This window comes from Dipodomys spectabilis, unplaced genomic scaffold (genome assembly GCF_019054845.1).
Source record: "Dipodomys spectabilis isolate Male_0828 unplaced genomic scaffold, ASM1905484v1 ptg000098l, whole genome shotgun sequence".
In the NCBI taxonomy this organism is placed as follows: domain Eukaryota; kingdom Metazoa; phylum Chordata; class Mammalia; order Rodentia; family Heteromyidae; genus Dipodomys; species Dipodomys spectabilis.
Genome location: NW_024870775.1, coordinates 17777737 through 17796766, shown reverse-complemented (window position 1 = coordinate 17796766; position 19030 = coordinate 17777737). Strand labels below are relative to the sequence as shown.

General features: G+C 48.0%; 1 protein-coding gene across 3 annotated transcripts in view; it reads right to left on the bottom strand.

The window, feature by feature from the left end:
• Nucleotides 1–8164: 8164 nt before the first annotated feature.
• Nucleotides 8165–19030, bottom strand: part of Bicd2 (BICD cargo adaptor 2) — a 49626-nt gene continuing 38760 nt past the window's right edge. Inside the window, exons 4-8 of one of the 3 annotated variants that reach the window (XR_006148456.1) lie at nt 16401–16859; nt 14708–15757; nt 14049–14200; nt 10693–12221; nt 8165–10657 (exon numbers count right to left, since the gene is read on the bottom strand). Coding sequence is in view for 2 of the 3 variants with exons in the window: in XM_042686640.1 (XP_042542574.1) it covers nt 11912–12221; nt 14049–14200; nt 14708–15757; nt 16401–16859 (1971 nt within the window). In the remaining variant the exon portion in view is untranslated. Of the gene's footprint in view, nt 12222–14048; nt 14201–14707; nt 15758–16400; nt 16860–19030 lie in introns of all 3 variants that reach the window. The other 2 variants (XM_042686641.1, XM_042686640.1) reach the window with 2 other exon arrangements.

Sequence of the window (19030 nt, the reverse complement as noted above, 5' to 3'; positions counted from 1 at the left end):
GCAAACAAGTAACTCCCTCTATTAAGACCCTTCTTGCCAGAAACATATAGAGTTATTTTCATCTGTTACAATTATACTTTTTGGGTAGTGTGGACTAGCTGATACTGACGGTTCAATGCTGGTACTGGTACTGAGTGCTGGTACTGAGTGTTCAATTCAGGGCATGGGGACTGTCCCTTAGCTTATTCTTTCTGAGCTGGCACTCTACCACTTGAACCACAGTTTCACTTTTGGCTTTTGGCTGGTTAATTGAAGATACTCATGGACTTTCATGCCTGGGCTGGTTTCAAACCACGATCCTCAGATCTCAACCTTCTAAGTAGCTAGGATTGCAGGCGTGAGCCACTGGCACTTGGCTAACTAAACTCTTCTTTTAGCCAAAGCCACTATCCCTTTCAGGAGTCATATCTATATCTGACAAAGACGTCTATGAATCAGCTATAGTTTCTGGACTTGAATGCTATAAATGGACAAGACATGGATTATCTCACTGAGCAGTATTTATATATCTTATGTAAGTGTCAGTATTATTTAAAGTGTATGTGTGGGACAGGGGCTGTGAGAAGAAGCTGTTTTGTGGCTGAAAACTCAAACATTTTAGTTCAGGCATGCAGAACCCTGCTGCAAGAGGCTTGGAAGGCATGTGGTCCTTCCTCTAAACTTCAATAGTGAAAGGTCATTTCCTCTTCTGCCAACTTATATGATAGGGAATTATCCCATCATAACAAAGTTTTTGACATCTTGGGAACCCAGAAAGGGTACATATTTGACCACTGGTAGTCTGAGTAAAAATCTGTTAAAAATGGGTCATCTAGCCAGGTGCCAATGGGCTCATACCTGGAGTACTAGCTACTTAGGAGGCTGAGATTTGAGGACCATGGTTTGAAGCCAGCCTGGGCAGGAAAGTCCATGAGACTCATCTCTCTAATAAACTACTCAGAAAAATCCAGTAGTAGAGCTGTGGCTCGGTGGTAGAGCACTAGCCTTGAGCAAAAAGCTCAGGGACAGTGTGTAGGCCCTGAGTTCAAGCCCCAGGACTAGCATATACACGTACACACACAAAAGGGTAATTCACGCGAGTCCATCTCCTCTCACATAGCCTTGAAAGGTTTAAGCAGAGGTGTCAAATTCATTGGGAATCCAGGGGGACCCAGTGGTAGTGTGTTCATTTTATAGGGCTGCCATAATAAAATACCTCAGGATGGCTTAAGCAACAGACATTTATGTTCTCACAGTTGTAGAAGCTGGAAGTCCAGATCAAGGTCGATCGTGGGGCTTGAACTCTGGGCCTGGGCGCTGTCCCTCAGCTCTTCAGCTCAAGGCGAGCGCTCTACCACTTGAGCTACAGTGCCACTTCCGGTTTTCTGGTGGTTTATTGGAGATAGGAGTCTCATGGTCTCTCCTGCCTGGGCTGGCTTTGAACCACGATCCTCAGATCTCAGCCTCCTGAGTAGCTAGGATTACAGGCGTGAGCCAACAGCGCCCGGCTCCTGAGGCTACTCTTAACTTGTAAATAGCCATCTTGTTTTTATTTTCATGTGGTCATTCCTCTATGTTGGTCTGTTTCTTAATCTCTCTTCATAGGACACTCATCAGAATGATTAGGGCTCATTTAAAGGCTCCTTTCAAATTACTTGCCTTTGTTTTTTGCTTGATTGTTTTTGTCTAGTACTAGGGCTTGAACTTAGGGCCTCAAGCTCTTGCTTGGCTTTTTCCTCTCAAGGTTGGCACTCTACCACCAGAGCTACATCTCTTTTTTTTTTTTTTTTCCTATTTCTGGCTTCTAGCTGGTTAATTAGAGATAAAAGTCTCACAGACTTTTCTGCCCAGGCTTCAACAGTGATCCTCAGATCTAACCTTCCTATGTGGACAAGATTGCAGGTATGGGGCACCAAAGCCCAGCACACTGTCTCTGTAAAGATATCTCTAAATAGGCTTGGCGCTGGTGGCTCACGCCTGTAATCCTAGCTACTTAGGAGGTTGAGATCTGAAGATCGGTACAAAACCAGTCCAGGCAGTAAAGTCCAGACTCTTATCTCTAATAAACTACTCAGTAAAAGCCAGAAGTGGTGCTGGGCCTCAAGTGGTAGCCTTGAGCAAAATGAAGCTGAGGGACAGTGTGCAGGCCCAGAGTTCAAGTCCCAATACTGGCAAAGAGGTGGGGGGGGGGTACTCATTATCTGACTTATGAAACAGTAACCCCTCTGTACATGACCATTAAAATAACAATACTTAATAATAAAAGAAAATAAAAATCATCTAAATCAGTGATGAGTGGGTAAGCTTTTCTTTCACTCAAATCACTGTCCCTGGAAGAGTTGTATCAAGACCTGTGTGAGAAAAGCATAAGCCATCCACATTCCTGGACTTGGATTGCCTCACTGAGTGGTATATCATGGTATGACTCATCATCAGGCAAAATGCCTCTCTAGCCAGAAACATGTGAATCCAAACATGCTTTATATTTCCAAAATACAGATGGGGCAAGTACAGGAAAGACATACTCATTCCAAAAGTGATGCTTGAGAGCATCATCACTCCTTCAACCATGGTAGTGACCTCACTGGAGCCCTGGAGCCCTGAGATGTTGTGCAGGAACCTGAGGCTCCTGGGAATCATCATGTGACCTGCTGAAATGAAGGAGGCCCTGCCTTGTGACTCCAGAGAAAAACAGCCTCCCACCACACCCATCCCTGATCTCTAAGCCTGTGGCAGAAGCTGCAGTCCTGCTGATCTGTCAATCATCTTTAGGTACATAGTTCCCTTTTCTTGTAGGATAATGGATGCCCAAGTCCTGTTCTGTAGAATCCCAAATGCCTGACAGCCTTCTTTCATTCCGTCCTCTATCTCAGTCCCAGATGGCTTACCTTCATCTCTAGCCTTGGCTTCTGCTCAGGTGGCTAACACTGTGGGCAATTCGCTTAGGAGTAACTACCCAGTCACATCCTTGGTGTTTTCTCTAGAACATGTTTCTCTCTTTTTCTCTCTCTCTGGTTGGTCATGGGCTTGATCTCTGGGCCTGGGAGCTGTCCCTCAGCTCTTCAGCTCAAGGCTAGTGCTCTACCACTTGAGCCACAGTGCCAATTCTGGCTTTTTCTGCTTATGTGGTACTGAGGAATTGAACCCAGGGCCTTATGCATGCAAGGCAAGCACTCTGCCACTGAGCCACCTTCCCAGCCCCTCTCATTTTTATAATAGGTACAGACAAAACTGTAAGACAAATATTCAGTTCTAGTTCCCTACCCCTTAAAACAATTCCTTATTCCATTAATCTCTTTTCATAGCAAGGAGAAATCAGGCCTTAGCTTCAATGAATAGAAATCTCATCAGAAGTTGGGCACTGATGGCTCATGCCTGTAATTCTAGCTACCCAGCAGGCTGAGATTGAAGATCTTGCTTCAAAGCCAGCCCAGATAGAAAAGTTTGTGAAACTCTTATCTCCAATTAACTAAATCTGTATCTCCAATTAACTAAATCTGTAAGACTCTATCTCTAACTACTAAAAAAAAGTTGGAAGTGAAACTACAGCTCAGTTGGTAGAATACCAGCCATGAGTGAAAAAAACTAAGCGGAACACTTAGGCCCTGAGTTCAAACACAGCACGCACACACACACACACACACACACACACACACACACACACACGTTAAATGTTATCATTGAGTCATTTCTTCTTTAAATTCTGGCTGCTTTTGCTTCATGCATTTTAGAACTCTTTGGTATATAAAGGATTTTTATAGCTGTAATATATTCTTGATGTATGGATTGTTACCATTGCTTCTCATAAAAAGTTTGTCTTCAAGGGCTGGGAAGGTGGCTCAGTGGTAGAGTGCTTGCCTTGCATGCCTGAGACCCTGGTTCGATTCCTCAGCACTACATCAGCAAAAAGAAAAAAGCCGGAAATGGTGCTGTGACTCAAGTGGTAGCGTGCTAGCTGAAGAGCTGAGGGACAGCGCCCAGGCCCAGAGTTCAGGCCCCACGACTGAACCCCCCCCCCCCAAAATAGTTTGTCTTCAAATCTATTTGGTCAGATACTAATATAACCACCCATGCTGTCTTTTCATTTTGTATGAAATATCTTTCCTATCTATAGTTTGACTATTAGAGTGTGTCTCGGAATATAAAGGGAGTCACCACCTCCAAACAGACACTACTGATGTGCTAAATGCAATTTGGTAGGTGAATTGATCAAGATACAGGTCTGTACTGAATGGTTCATTTATTGGTACAAAACCAGAAAGCAACAAGGTGCCTATGGCTCATGCCTGAACAGCACACCTGAGTTCAGCTCATGCACAAACAACATCGTTGTGGTTTGCAAAATTTTAGCTTGCCTGGCACTGGTGGCTCACGCATGTATTCGTAGCTACTCAGGAGGCTGAGATTTGAGGATCCCGGTTGAAAGCCAGCCAGGGCAGGAAAGTTCCTGAGATTCTTAACTCTAACTAACCACTAAAAGGCAGGAAGTGGAGCTGTGACTCAAGAGGTAGAGCACTAGCCTTGAGCGAAAAGGCTCAGGGACAGTGCTCAGGCCCTGAGTTCAAACCCCAGGACACCACTTCCTTCCCCCCTCCCAACACCAGTCACTTTTGTTTACATTTTCATGTGTAACAGCTCACAAAAACCTTAAGGGCGAAGAGCCCTCCCTGCCCATCCGTGGGATCAGCCAGCCCCACTTACCGTCTTTCTCCACCTTTGCCTGCCCGAGGCCCGCAAAGCCGATGACAACAGCAAGCCGATGACAACAGCCGATGACAACAGCAAGCTGCCCTTCCTCCAGTCCCTGGGGCTGGACGGCCTGGGAGCTGAGGCTGCCCCGGAGAGGCTGCGCCCCCAAGTGGTCGCGTCCCCGCGCTGCAGCTTCGTGCGGCGCCCCTCCCGGAGCGGAGCGCCCCGTCCAGGCCGAGCTCTCCCAGCCAGGTGGACGGCTAAGGCCGCCGGGAAGTGCGAGGGCGCCCCGCTTGTGAGGGCCTGGGTGGCGCCCTCCGCCGGCTGACACGCTGCCGCTCGGCATCGACGGCCTCGCGGGTCGGATTCGGGGGCCCGGCGCCCTCTGTCGCCCAGGGCCTGGAGCCCCCCGCGGTTTCATCACGTTCCTCGTTCCAGCCCCGAAAGCGCACCGCCACGCACACCTGCAGCAACGCGGGCTCCGCGTTCAGGGCGCACCTGCCACGCAGGCAGGAGACCAGCCTCCTGTAACCAATGCCACTGCACGTTCGCGAGCTTCCCCCCACCAGCCCCCTGCGTGCACACAGGCCACCGGCTGAGCCTTCCAGGGCCACCTGTGCGACCCGGACTTGGCCAGTCCTGACCCCCTGGTGCTACACAAGAAGAGACACACGGACCCAGAGATTCCCCCCAGCCCGCCCCGGTCACCCCTCCACTCCGTGGTCGTGACAGGTCCCATTTGATCCTCTCCCACACTGTGACTGCTATTTATTGGACCCCAGGACCCAGCTGGGCAACCTGGCCACGACAGGCCACCATTCTGACTGAAGGCCCAGGAGGGGCGACAATGACCATTTTAATTTCAAAATGGTGCAGCAATCGTGTCACGTGCTTTCTTGGAGGAGAGGAAAGAGGCTCAGTCTCCTGAGAGAGCCTTTCTGTGGTGTTCATGACATTATATATATATATATATATAATATTTACATAATGACTGTGGATGATATATCGTATTATTGTAAATAAGAAAAACTGGAAGGCTTTGAGGTTGCCTGGATTGTTTTTGTAAAACTTGCAGTCTTCCTTCCTTCCTTCCTTCCTTCCTTCTTTTTCCTCTGTCTCTCAGTCTCTCTGTCTGTCTGTCTGTCTGTCTCTTTTAGGTTGTGGGACTTGAACTCTGGGCCTGGGTGCTGTCCCTGAGCTCTTCAGCTCATGGCTAGGGCTCTACCACTTGAGCCACAGCACCACTTCCAGTTTTCTGGTGGTTAATTGGAGATAAAGAGTCTCACAGACTTTGCTGCCAAGGCTGGCTTTGAACCAGGATTCTCAGATCTCAGCCTCTTGAGTAGCTAGGATTACAGGCATGAGCCACCAGTATGCCCGGCTCTTATTTCTTAATTTAAAAAGTTTTGCATCTTTTGGGGGAAAAAAGACCTTAAGGAAAACAATAATTCTTGATTCCTTTTTTGAGAATGGGATGAATAGAAGGCCTCCTAGGAGGAAGGGGTGAGGGGAGATTTTTCTTCCTTTTACTTTCTAGGAGGAGGAGCTTCATGTGGGAAGATCCCTTCCCCTCAGAGACTGAGCTCAAGAAAGCAGAGTCTTGGATGAAGGAGATGAGCTTAGGAAAAACATAAACAAATCGTATCACATACAGCCCTTTCCAGCTCTGTGTGAATGTGACTAAAAGATGAGCTCATAGAGAGGCAGATCTGATATGGAACATCTGGAGCTCTGTGGGAAGGAGACAGCCCAGGACCTCCAGGACTGGAAAAAGGACCTCTTATTCTGTGTGATGAAGTCAACACACCCCAAGAGCATTCCTGGGGTGGGGGTGGGGCTGTCAGGAGACTTCAAGGCCGCTAGTTACACAGCTGTGTTCACTGTCAATCAGAGCTGCATGTTAGGATGTATGCACTTTTCTGGATGCCTTGAATAAAGGTTGACTTAAAATAATACTATCCCAAATGCCTAAGTGATATCAGCCAGAACTACATTGCCACCAGTCATCCACTAAGCACCTGCTGCATGCCAGGAACCCAGGACATGATACAGCTCCAATCACTTCTGAGAGCCAGTTCTTCCAACTTACAGGCTGTCAATCAAGGACAACCAGCTACCAAACTGTTCAACAAGTACTCCAGCTACCAAGACTATGTTGTTTTTTTTTCAGCCCTAATGGCCTGCCAGAGAGTGGAGTGAGACTGCTACAGGAAATATAATATGGAAAATAAGAGGGCAGGAGACCATACCCTCTTGGAAGGAAAGGCCAAGTAGGAGGCCTTTCAGCATGGGCTGCATCTCCTCACAGGACCCCAGGGCCCCATTCACTAAGACAACGAAACACTCAGTGCTTGGGTTGTACAAGGATGAGGAATGCAGGGGCAGACTCAGTACCTGGATGATGGGTGACTCAATCATAGTCAAAAACAGAAGAGAGCCAGGCCACAGTGAACAGTGAGGACAGAGGGGGCAGGCAGAATCCTCTGAAAGGGGACTGCCTTACTAAGCCAGGCTGCCTGCCTTCTACCTCCCTCTCTTTGAGGAGACTCACTCCAGACCAGTTGGGGCCTGCTGAGTCCCATAAAGAACAACTGAAACCAAAGTAGGTTACAGAAAAGAGGGATTGAAGCCAGGCGCCAGTGGTTCACACCTGTAATCCTAACTACTCAGGAGGCTGAGGAATTGCGGTTCAAAGCCAGCATGGGCAAGAAAGTCCAATTAGCCACCAGAAAACTGGAAGTGGCACTATGACTCAAGTGGTAGAGCACTTGCCTTGAGCTGCAGAGCTCAGGGACAGTGCTCAGGCCCAGAGTTCAAGCCCCATGAACAACAAAAAAAAGGATGGGACTGTCAGGGTGGTGGCTCCAAAGGGGTGGTAAGACCCTCAGCAGAAGAAATTTTAGAAGGAGAGCCTGACCAGAGATTGATAGTCCTGTAGGAGGTCATAGATAGATGACTCTGCCAGAGAGGAGGCCTGAGTGTACTAGTACCATTGTCCCTGTGGCTAGAATACTGTTCCCTTCTCTAATATCCATAGTCATTCTAATATGGTTTTATGTTGACAAACAGGTAAACCTTGGTACTTCAATCTATTTATTCCTGGGTTTACACAGCAAGACAGGATTCCACAGTATCCACTTCCTAGTAAGGATAGTATAGGCTACTTGGAATTTTTGCGTTTTGGTGCTTGTACTGGGGCTTGAACTCAGGGCCTCAGACTCTTACTTAGCTTTTTTGCTCAAGGCTGACTTTCTATCACTTGAGCCATACCTTTACTTCTGCTTTTTAGTGGTTGATTGGAGATAACCTTTGTGAATACAATGTGCTACTGGTATTCGCATTCAATGTGGTGTGCAATCTGGAGGTGCACTCCATACCCAGGACAGACCCCAGGCTGCTTCCAAGCTCCCACCCCAGGGTCTCTGAGAGACTCGTTTTGCACTGCTGGTACCAGTCACCTAGAACAGGAGTCAAAGCAATCACAGGGAACAAGCCATGTGCTTCATCTTTTTATTATTCTTTATTTATTGGTCCTACCAACATGACTCTTTACCCAGGCCCACTGTTCCTATGAACGCTGGCTTTGTAGACATTCATGCCTATGTTCCAAGAGTCTTGGGTAATTTTTCCCTCGTATTCCTTTCCCATACTTTGCCTCATTTTCTCAGAAACTGAAGGCATTTGCTTATTATTATTTGTTTGTTTGGGTCTGTGTAAAGATTCCTTGGCAGGAAAACATGCATATGACTTTAAAATAAAGACCAACATTATGACACTAAGGTAATGCACAGAAAAAAAATACAGTACTTAGACATCATTGCAAATAAATACCCCATACAGATGGTTATCTTAAATGTAACAATATTTCTTATGAGTCAACACTGTAACAGAAGGTAAAAATAGGAGTCCCAACAACTAGGAATAAGAAATGCTCGTTCCAGGAAACAGAATTCTTTGAGCCTTGCAATTTATATTATTAAAATTTGTCCTTTTTTTTTTGGAGGACGGAGGCCTGTTTTTCTCCTCCACTAGTACCAATCTGACCACACCAGTGAAACCTCACTTAGCAAGCAGTTTGCTAAGGAGCTTTAATGAGTTCTGTTTCCTGAAATTAACAGTGATTAGTTACACCAAGCAAGAGAAGATAAAATGTCCTCCTTTTCACATTTGCAAAGAATACTATGGCTAACCCTCATCCCCTAATCGAGTGCCGACCAACCTTGCCGACTCTCCTGCCGCCCTCTGCTCTTCACAAACGTGTTCATACAGCTTGCTTAGTTTGTCCCATAAAGTCCATTTGGTTCCCAAAGCACACTCAGTTTTGTGTTTCTTTTTGTTTGCGAAGCCCCTGAATTTGCAAGTAAAGAATCACTGACTAACAGAATTTTGCACAATTACTGTTTTTTTTTTTTTTTTTTTCCCCTCAATGAGATGCCCAGGGACAAGTGTGAGGTGGGCACCTGCTCCCACCTGCTGGTTCACACTGGCCTTCAGCATTCCCACCTAGCTCTTTGCTGCCCATTTCAGAGAATTTACTTCACTGGGACACCTCCCTTAACTGATGAAGGCACTACTGGCAATGATTACTAACAAAAAGGTGTTGAAATATAACACCCTAAAAATCGACGACTGTAGAATTTTCTAAGTGTACCACAATTTGGCACAACAACCAGAGTAACAAAACAATTCCAATTTGGAATTTCACTGGTACAGTTGTATAAAATTCTGTTAATCAGTCATGCTTCACAATGTCCTAAAACCCAGAAAATTCTGGAATTTGTAGGTAATACTACTCATTCAATAATTTATCTTTTTTTTTTCAAGTGCCTATTACTGTTTTAACCAGAGCAAAGGTCAAGTTTTCTTCTTGTTACATTGAACTATTCCTAAGAATAATAATAATACAATATGAAAAAAACCCCAGAATCAGAATACCCTGGATTTCTTAATGAACATGGCATTTAAGATCTGTAATTTCAAACATGAACCATAATGCCGTATAAACTAAAAGGCTGCTGAACCACAGTGTGGATACATTTAGCTGAGCCCCTCACTGGGTCGAAGCCCCATCTCCATTCTAGAGCTACACACTATGTATGGAGCACAGCTCTGCCTCACGTTGATGCCAGATCAACAGACTGGGAGCTAAGACAAACAGCTAACGGACCACGAGCACAGACCATGGCATCTGAGACCGTCTCTATACGAGGGAGTAGGGAAGCAAATATAATATCAAAATATCAAAAGTGCACAGGTTGATTGGGTAAAAAAGGAACGTGTGTAATAAGGAGACCCCTGCAGTGGGTGTTCTGGCAGGCTCTAGCAAGCCTGACAGCGGCTGTGGAAGCAGGTTCTTCGGCTGTGCAGAGGCTTTTCCAAGCAGCAGCTCGTGGCATTCTCAACATTAAAGCTTTTTTTTTTTTTTCCACCCACCAAAAAGTTGTGGAATGCTATTTTGAAAAGAATTGCAGTGGCATATCCAAAATGTTTCTAAAATGTGATTTTTTAGGCTGCCCTTCCTTCCTCTGCATGGGCCACGGGAGGGGGTTGGGGGAAGGGGCTGCAGTGTGACAGGGCTGGGCAGTCACGTCCTCCCAGCAGCTACTCTACAGCTGAAAACAGGAGAAAATAAGACAACATTAGACAATGGTCACCTGACACTTAACAACTAAAGCTCTTGTGCTGGGAGTGAGCGAGCTCGTTAGTTGGCAGAGTCGACGGGCATATGTTAGGGAGGCCAGTGGCTCCAAAGTGCCCACAAAGCCCCTGTAAGTACAAGAGAAGCTGCTGCTGGCCCAGTGAGGAGAGAAAAAGGCAGAAAGTATGTGAGCATGCGAACAGCCATCTTTAGGACAGACATGCAGGGGACAAACATGGCCTGTTCTACACTCCAATGTGCATCTGTGCAGTGCCTAGTCTGGAGGAGACCAAGATACTCTCGGCATCTAGGGAAAGTAGGGACGGACAGCTGTGAGAGGGTCAACAGAGCCTCACATCAGGCAACAATGTCAATCCCCTTTCTACTGGGACAGACTGGCAAGCAGCCTCAGGGGAGCAAGGGGAAGCCTCAGGTCTGGATGCCCTATGGGGACAGGGAAAGGAATACTGAAATGAGTTCTGTTTCACAGTGCGGCAACTCAGGTGCCTGATGCCACAGCTCTGCACTAATGGAGCCTCCAGAAACAGGAGAGTACTTTGGCTACTTAGCCTCTTTCTGTCCTCACTCCCAAATTGCACTAGAAAACCATAAACCTCCTATCTGCCCTGGACCTGTGCAAAGCTCTCCTCGCACAGGGCTGTGTTGTGCTACATCTGTGTGTATCTGTAACTCAGCCAAGCCCGCTAGCAGCTCTCAAGACTCTGCTTCTTCAGGTCTGAAACCCTCTACAAAGAAGGCCTGAACATGGATAGGCAGCTGGGTATAGAAGGAAGGGCTGCACACCAAGGACCAAGGCCAGGCACTTGGAAGGAATACTTTTCTCATTTAAAAAACAAAAACAAAACAAAACAAAAACCCCTGGCCCTTGAGCCTTGCCACCTTGTGATCTCACAGGCCAGCAGAACAGCATGCAGATCTCGGAAATGAGAAACTGTGGCCTCCAGGCTCTGTTCTCCCAGGCTATGGTCAGCTGTCTCCAACATATGTGGTTCTCATGTATAGAATGCAAGAGTCCAGGGCCATTTTTCTCTGGGTTTGGGGAAGAAGTTCTGCACTTAATCCTGAATGTGACTTGCAGATGCTGCACAGACTATAATGTATCATTTCTCCTAAAACTATGCCAGCCCACCAGAGCTGTCCTCTGAGGCTGGACCTAGGATGCAGGTCAGAACCTCAGGAAACTGCTTTCAGGTGCTGACACAGACACATGCGAGGAACATGCAAATACGAGCTCCGAGTTCTGCCCTTCTAGGGATATCCAGAGAGTGGAGCAGGACTTTCTCCCTTGGGTTCTCCTGACATACCTGGGGCTCCTGGAAGACACTTCCACACATCTGTCTTCCACAAAGATATGAAGCGTCACCCCATTGCCAAAGCCCCCAAGACAGCAGCTGACACCGGAGGCAATGGAGCAGGAAGTGACACAAAGCTCATGGAAGTGTCTTGGTACCCCATACCACCACTTGGCTAGAATCTTGCCCTCTGTGCATTAGTCACGTTAAGACTGGCCTAGCACCGCTGTCCCGCTGCTGGGTTAGTTGAGGTGAAGCAGATGTTAGCTGCAGCGTGCGGAACCCCACAGCCCTAGTCGCAGTAAATGCTGTGCTTCTCATTGCAGAACACCTGGTTGGCCAGCCCGGTGCCCTCAGCCCTGTCACTGGCACAGGCACAGGTGTGACTTACGCTCGGAGTGGCTGGCTTGGCCTTCGAGGCTGCTTTTGTGCGGCCCCGTCGGGTCTGCTCATGGTCCAGCTCAAGCAGCTCCAGTCGCTGCGTAAGTGCCAGCTTCTGTTGGATGGCCATGCGCAGAAGGGAGTTAAGTGTCTTCTTTTCATCCTCAGCCGCTGCCAGTTGCCTCTGCATCTCATCCAGCTGCGTGATATACTCATCACACCTGTGGGGACCAAGAGTATAGTTGAAGGGCCAAGCAAGGGCCTCTAGACCCTGGTATGCCTCCTGAGTTGGGGCCAGGGTTAGGGAAGGCTTGCTCTGATTTCTTTCAGCAAAAGATTTTTTCAGTAAAAGACTTTGATGAGGGCTAGAAAAGCACTCGGAGCCCCAAAAATATAATGCTAGCTTGGATTCTCTGGGTTTTTTTTTTTTTGTTGTTTTATCTGGAGTGGGAACAGATAGGAGGCTGCTTTGTTCACAGGCTAGAAGTGGTTCCTATAACAAGGCTATGACCCTCAGCAATTTGGCTTTCCTGGAGTGGGGTGCTCTCCCCACTTTAAAGCTAAGAAGTAGCTTCAACAGGAAGGCATTTGAATATAAACTGAGATTTGAGTATAAACTGAGGCAAGACCAGGCTTGTTCTCACTCCAAGCCATGACGGATGCTTATTAAGTCTGCTGGGCCACACAGTCAGAGTCAAGGAAAGGTGTGAGTGGATTCTATAATCAGTTCTTCTTGGTCTTTGGGTGGAGGCTCAAGTACCCACCAGGGGGATGTGCAGGGGGGATGCCTGCACTGGTTTCATTTGTCTAGCTGGTCCCTTGACAGCATTCTTTCAGGGACACATGCTGAACTGTCTTTCTCATGGGTCTGAAGTCCTGGTTTAAATTAGTTAAACCTTTAAATGAAACAAGTTTAAAAAGCTGGTGTTTTCAAATCGGAACTATAGAATTTTTTTTTCCCAAGAATGATCTTATATCCCAGGAAGAATGGAAGGTTCTAGGCAGGAAGAATGGAAGGTTCCAGGAAAACCCTGAAACTCTCTTTGACCCTATCTGCTATAACAAGGCTCCCTAAGTGGATACTGAGAAACTGGGAGTGTTTGGTCTGGCAAGAGGAAAGCAGACCTCTGCCAGTTCCCCATCCTAGAAGTCTCAGCTTGCTCAGAATAAAGCCAAGTTGATCAGGTTCCATGCCATTCCAATGTCTACCAGCAGGGGGTGGCACTATCTGGTGCAGTCTGAGTCTAATCTTTCTCATCCCAGGAAAGCATGGGTAAACACTTAAATGGCTCCCAGCTCACCTCAGGACTAAGAGCCCCAATGGGAGAAGAAAGAAAGCATGAAGTTTCTCCTCCTCACTCTTCCCCCACAGGGAGGAAAAGGGATGGGTAACCAGGTGCAGAGTTGGAGGAAAACCTCTTTGAATCTAAAAACCTAAACCCATGCATGTGCCTTATGTCCAAGTTTGGGGCTAACTTGGACAGAAGTTAGTTCTCGTAACTGTTTGATCCCACCCACCCTAAAAGTTCATGCCTCCCAGCCCCTCTGCTTCTCAGCCTCTTTATGTTCAACAGCAGGACAATTTAGGCCTGGTAGGTTCTCATTAATAGCAAAATTAGACATAGCTCATAGAATCAAGCAGCTGGGGGCTAGACTAGGCAGGAACAGAAACAGGGAAAGGACTATATACCTCCTACCAAACATAAGCCATGTGGTACCCCCAGATACGCTTTACTGGGCACCTCCCTACATGATACATGACAAGCTAGAGTGCAGCTACCTAGAGATTCTGGTGATACGTGGTCCTCACAATGCCCCACTTGCCCTGTCACCAACTTGAGACCCCTGTGTGTCATGATGGGCTGGGGTCCATAATTCCAAACCCAGAAATCATCAGCCCCACATGGTGCTGGACACAGAAACTGGACCAGCAGGTCTGCAGGTCTCAGGCAAGAGGTTTAAGGGCTGTGTGTGATGACCACTGATGGCCACAGAAGGGAGAGGCTATAACCACAGCAGCAGCAGCAAGGGTGCGGACAGTGAGTTACCTGGTGGCAAACATAGCTCGAAGTGAGGAGAAGGTAGCTGCATCTTCCTTCAGGGCCTTGAGCTCATTGCGCAGCTTCATCATGGTCTCGGTCACCATGGCCTTCTCATTCTCATACTTGCTCTTCAGGTTGGCGAGGGCCACCTCAGCAGTCTGGGACAGACAGGCACAGGGTGTTTGGGTGAGGAGAGAAGAGCTGTCCTAGAGATGTTCTGGGCTACAATGGGGACCCTGGGTCCAAAGTGGGGGATATTCTTCCTCTGATGCAATCCTGGGGACAAACTCTGGCAGCAGCATATCTTAGTGGGTACCATACACTTGTGATCAATAGAGAAAGATTGTGTCCCCCCCAAACCTGCCTGGGACCCCCACAAATTTCCACATCACTCTCCTCAGGACATTTAGGACATTTGTTGTAAGGTGGAAGAAGTTCTTATTGTCCAAGTTCCTTAGATGAAAGGGGACATTGAGCCCAGCTACTCACTCTAGCCTCCTGTATGGGAGCCCTGAGCAGAAGAGGTCAGGTGTCTGTGCTAATACAGGGCCATCCCTATCTTGTGGGCCTGGGAAGCACTGCAGTGGATGAAGGATGCAGACCAAGGGTGAGAAATACCCACCTGGTCAGGTCAGTGTGACCAGCACCCCCCAAGGCTGTCTCACCTGCTTGTTGGCCTTGAGCACAGTGCGCAGAGTGGTGATCTGCTCCCGTTTGGTGCTGAGCAGTGACTTCAGCTTGAGGATTTCTTCCATGAGTGCCTCCTTGTCCTTGTCCACTGCAGGGCCCAGCTCCTGGGAGGCAATGCGTTGGCGAGACAGCTCTGTTGTGCGGTCCACAGCTGCCTGCAGATGCTTGATCTGGTCACGGATGATAGCAATCAGGTTGTAGATGTTCATGGGTTCCCGGCGGGGGTCACTCAGAGGTGATGGCAGTGAAGAGCTGGGTGAGGGGCTGCTGTCCCCGGTCCCACTATCTGCTCGGCCTGCTTCTGTGGCCAGCAGCCCCTTGGGCAGGAGGATAGGTGAGCGACGCCCCCGGCCCTCTGGGCTAGTACGGCCTCCAGGGCTGGTGCGGCCGGCTCCACTCTGGCCCTGGCCTTCTCGATAGTAGTCCAGCATGACTCGGTTGGGTGTCTCATTGTTGCACATGCACACATGGTGGTAGAGGTTGGCCAGCTCCTCACTGAAGGTTACCAGCTCATCCTGAGCCACACTCAGACTGCCCTGGGTCTCACCAGCCACATCGCTCACTTTCTTCAGCTCCTTCTCTAGCCTGGCCAGCAGCTCACGGTCCTGGTGGCTCGCCTTCTCCAGCAGGGAGACCTTCTCAGTGAGGGCCTGGCCCTCAGCCTCATAGCGGCCCTTCTCCTCAGCATGCTGGGCTTCTCGAGCTTCATGGGTACTACGCAGTTCCTTGAGCTGCTCCCGGAGTTCTCCAGCTTCAGCCACAGCCACATGGTACTTACAGGCTAGGATCTCAGGTCCATTGATGTCCACCTCATAGTAATCACCGTCTTCATGGCTGTCATGGTCCTTCTCATTGTCCAGGGCAGTCTGCTGCTCCTTGCCGGTCTGCAGGCGACGCAGGGCACTCAGGTTCTCTGTGAGGCGGCTCACCTTCTCATGTTGCTCAGACAGGGTTCCCCGTGCCTGCTCCAGTTGCTTCTGGGTATCCTGTAGTGTTGTCAGCAGCCCTACCTTCTCTCGCTCCATCTGTAAAGATTCAAGCATGAAGAAAGCTCATCAGTGTGCTTAACGGACCTCCAGGATGTCTTAGCAACATACCAGTTTGTGCTAGGATAGACCATGGGCTCTGCAGATTCCCTGAATACCAGTAACACACAGTGTAGTGTAGAGTGGGCACAATTCACACTGAGCCTTAAGAATGCTGCCCTGGGGCTTGGCAAGTACAGCAGGCTGTCACGGGCTGTTTAGTTCCTCAGTGCTCTGCTCTGGAAGATGGGAGCTCAATTATTTGCTAGATCAAGAGTGGCCAATCTCCCAGGAGGTAAGCCCATGCATTGGGCCCTAATGTCATTTGAACAGGTGGTCTGGGAGGGGGAATGTCACATGAGGGGCCAGCATTATATAATTTCAATCTGACACAGTGTGGGTAACAGGCAGCATGGATACAGGATGTCAAATCTTACCCAATAATTGGAAACCTACTTCTCTGGGATTCTACTCTCTGAGCTACCAGAGTTTCACTTATGGTAACAATAGGATTTAAAGGCAATGTGAGTAAATTAACACTAGCCACCTGTCAGGAAGCCCGGCTTCCTGACAGCAGAACTTTTGGTGATTTGGAGGGGACAGGATGGACCTAGGGTCAGCAGACATGGCCCTGCCTGCTTACCTGCACCAGCTGCTGCTTCAGCTTTTGGATCTCGGAGATATGGAGCTCACTAAGCAGGTCAGAGACAAGACTAGGGGAAGGTGGTACCAGGCCATCTTTCCTGGGTGTGGATGTCTTGTTGTCCAGCGGTGGTTTGACCATGCCACCATGCTCAAAGCCATTAACCAGGGCTTCAGCATCATTGTTGGGCTCAGCAGTGGCATCATCGCTGAACTTGAGGCCATCCAGGGAGACCTGCAGGTGGCTGGTGTAGAAGGAATCATTAATGCTCATGTAGTGTGACAGCTCCTTGCGCAGACTGTTCTTTTGCTCGCGCTCTGTCTTCAGCGTCTCTAGTGCCTCCTCCAGCTGCCGCTCAGAAATCTCCTTGAGCCGGATGGCATCTTCCAGCTGGCTGTTGAGGTATTCAGTCTCCTCCTCCAGACGCTTGATCTCATGCTTGAGACCCTCAAACTCAACCTGGGAAAAAGAGGTCATATACTTCCATGTCAAGGTAATGTGGAAGCTGTTTGGATCTCATATACTAGGAGAATGTGCTAGGGAACCATCCTGCAGAAGAAGCAGAACTGCCCAGACCATAGCCCTTCTTACACCCAGGGATGTGGATGCTAAGAGGATTTCAGAGCATGAGCTGCGAATACACAGAAATGTCAGAACCAGTGTGCCTGAAAGGACTGGGCAACACAAACATTTGGGATGTGCGGAAACTGCAATGCCACATCTATGCTGACAAATTTCTCTTAGGTTTTAAAAAATAGTTGGGTGCTGGTGGCTACTGGGTGCCGGTGGCTGCTGGGTAGCAGTGGTTCATATCTGTAATCCTAGCTACTCAGGAAGTTGAGCTATGAGGATCATGGTTCAAAGCCATCCTGGGCTGGAAAGTCCATGAGAATTGCCAATAAACTATGAAAAAAAAAGCTGGAAATGGAGCTGTGGCTCAAGTGGTAGAGCACAGCCTTGTACAAAAAAGCTCTGGACAGAGCTCAGGCCCTGAGTTCAAGCCCCAGGATCAGCACAAAAATAAAAATTTAAATTAAAAATAAATAAATATAGCTGGGCGCCGGTGGCTCACACCTGTAATCCTAGCTACTCGGGAGGCTGAGATCTGAGGATCATGGTTTAAAGCCAGCCTGGGCAGGAAAGTCCGTGAAACTCTTATCTCCAATAAACCACCAGAAAACCAGAAAGTGGCGCTGTAGCTCAAGTGGTAGAGTGCAAGCCTTGAGCTGAAGAGTTGAGGGACAGGGCTCAGGCTCAAAAAATTACCAAGAGTGTGCTAACTAGAAATTCTCAATTTAATACTAATAGTTAACCAAATCTTTAAGGCACATTAAATATAAACTTCCATGTGTGCTATGACAAAAATCTTATTTCAAATTGTATTAAAAAAAAAAAAAAAAGAGGGCTGGGAAGGTGGCTCAGTGGTAGAGCGCTTGCTTTGCATGCCTGAGGCCCTGGGTTTGATTCCTCAGCACCACATAAAGAAAAAAGCCGGAAGTGGCACTGTGGCTCAAGTGGTAGAGCGCTAGCTTTGAGCTGAAAAGCTGAGGGACAGCACCCAGGCCCAGAGTTCAGGCCCCACGACCGGACCCAAAAAAAAAAAGGAAAAAAAAAAAAGAAAGAAAAATTCTTCCAAGGCAGACAATCTCAGCACTAAATCTTCAGAAAACAGACTTGTAGGAGCTGGAAGGCTAAAGGTAGAAGGTAAAACATGATCAGTTTTTACAACTTGACACTGTGTTTGTGGGCAAATATAGAGCAGGTAGCAAATGACATTTGATATGAAGAACTTACGGCAATTTTATGTGTGTATGATGGTCTTGTGGCTTGAACTTGGGGGTTTGAGTGCTGTTCCTGGGCTTTTTCTCTCAAGTCTAGCATTCTACCACTCCAGCCACACCTCCACTTCCAGTCTTTTGGTGGTTAATTGGGAATAAGAATCTCCTGGCTGGCTTCAAACCATGATTCTTAGATATCAGCATTCTGAGTAGCAGTAGATTGGATCACTGGCACTCTACTGAGTCTGTGACAATTTTTTTTGTTGGTTGTGGGGCCTGAACTCTGGGCCTGGGCGCTGTCCCTTCAGCTCTTCAGTTCAAGGCTAGCGCTCTACCACTTGAGCCACAGTGCCACTTTCGGCTTTTTCTGCTTATGTGGTGCTGAAGAATCAAACCCAGGGGCCTTATGCATGCAAGGTAAGCACTCTACCACTGAGCCACCTTCCCAGCCCTTGTGACAATTTTTAAAAACATGTTTTTTTACTCCCCAATATCCATGTATAAAAACAACTAATAGGTCTGGGAAGGTGGCTCAGTGGTAGAGCGCTTGCCTTGCATGCATGAGGCCCTGGCTTCAATTCCTCAGCACCACATAAGCAAAAAGAAAAAAGCCGGAAGTGGCGCTGTGGCTCAAGTGGTAGAGTGCTAGCCTTGAGCTGAGAAGCTGAGGGACAGCACCCAGACCTAGAGTTCAGGCCCCACGACTGGACCCCAAAAAAAAAAAAACCAACTAATAAATGAAGCAATGAAGAACTCTTCATGGATTTGTGTGCTCATGAGAGGTGGGCATGAAGCCCCCAATGTCAATGACATAAGTAGGAGTAAGGAATTACAGGAGAGTTGTAAATCATC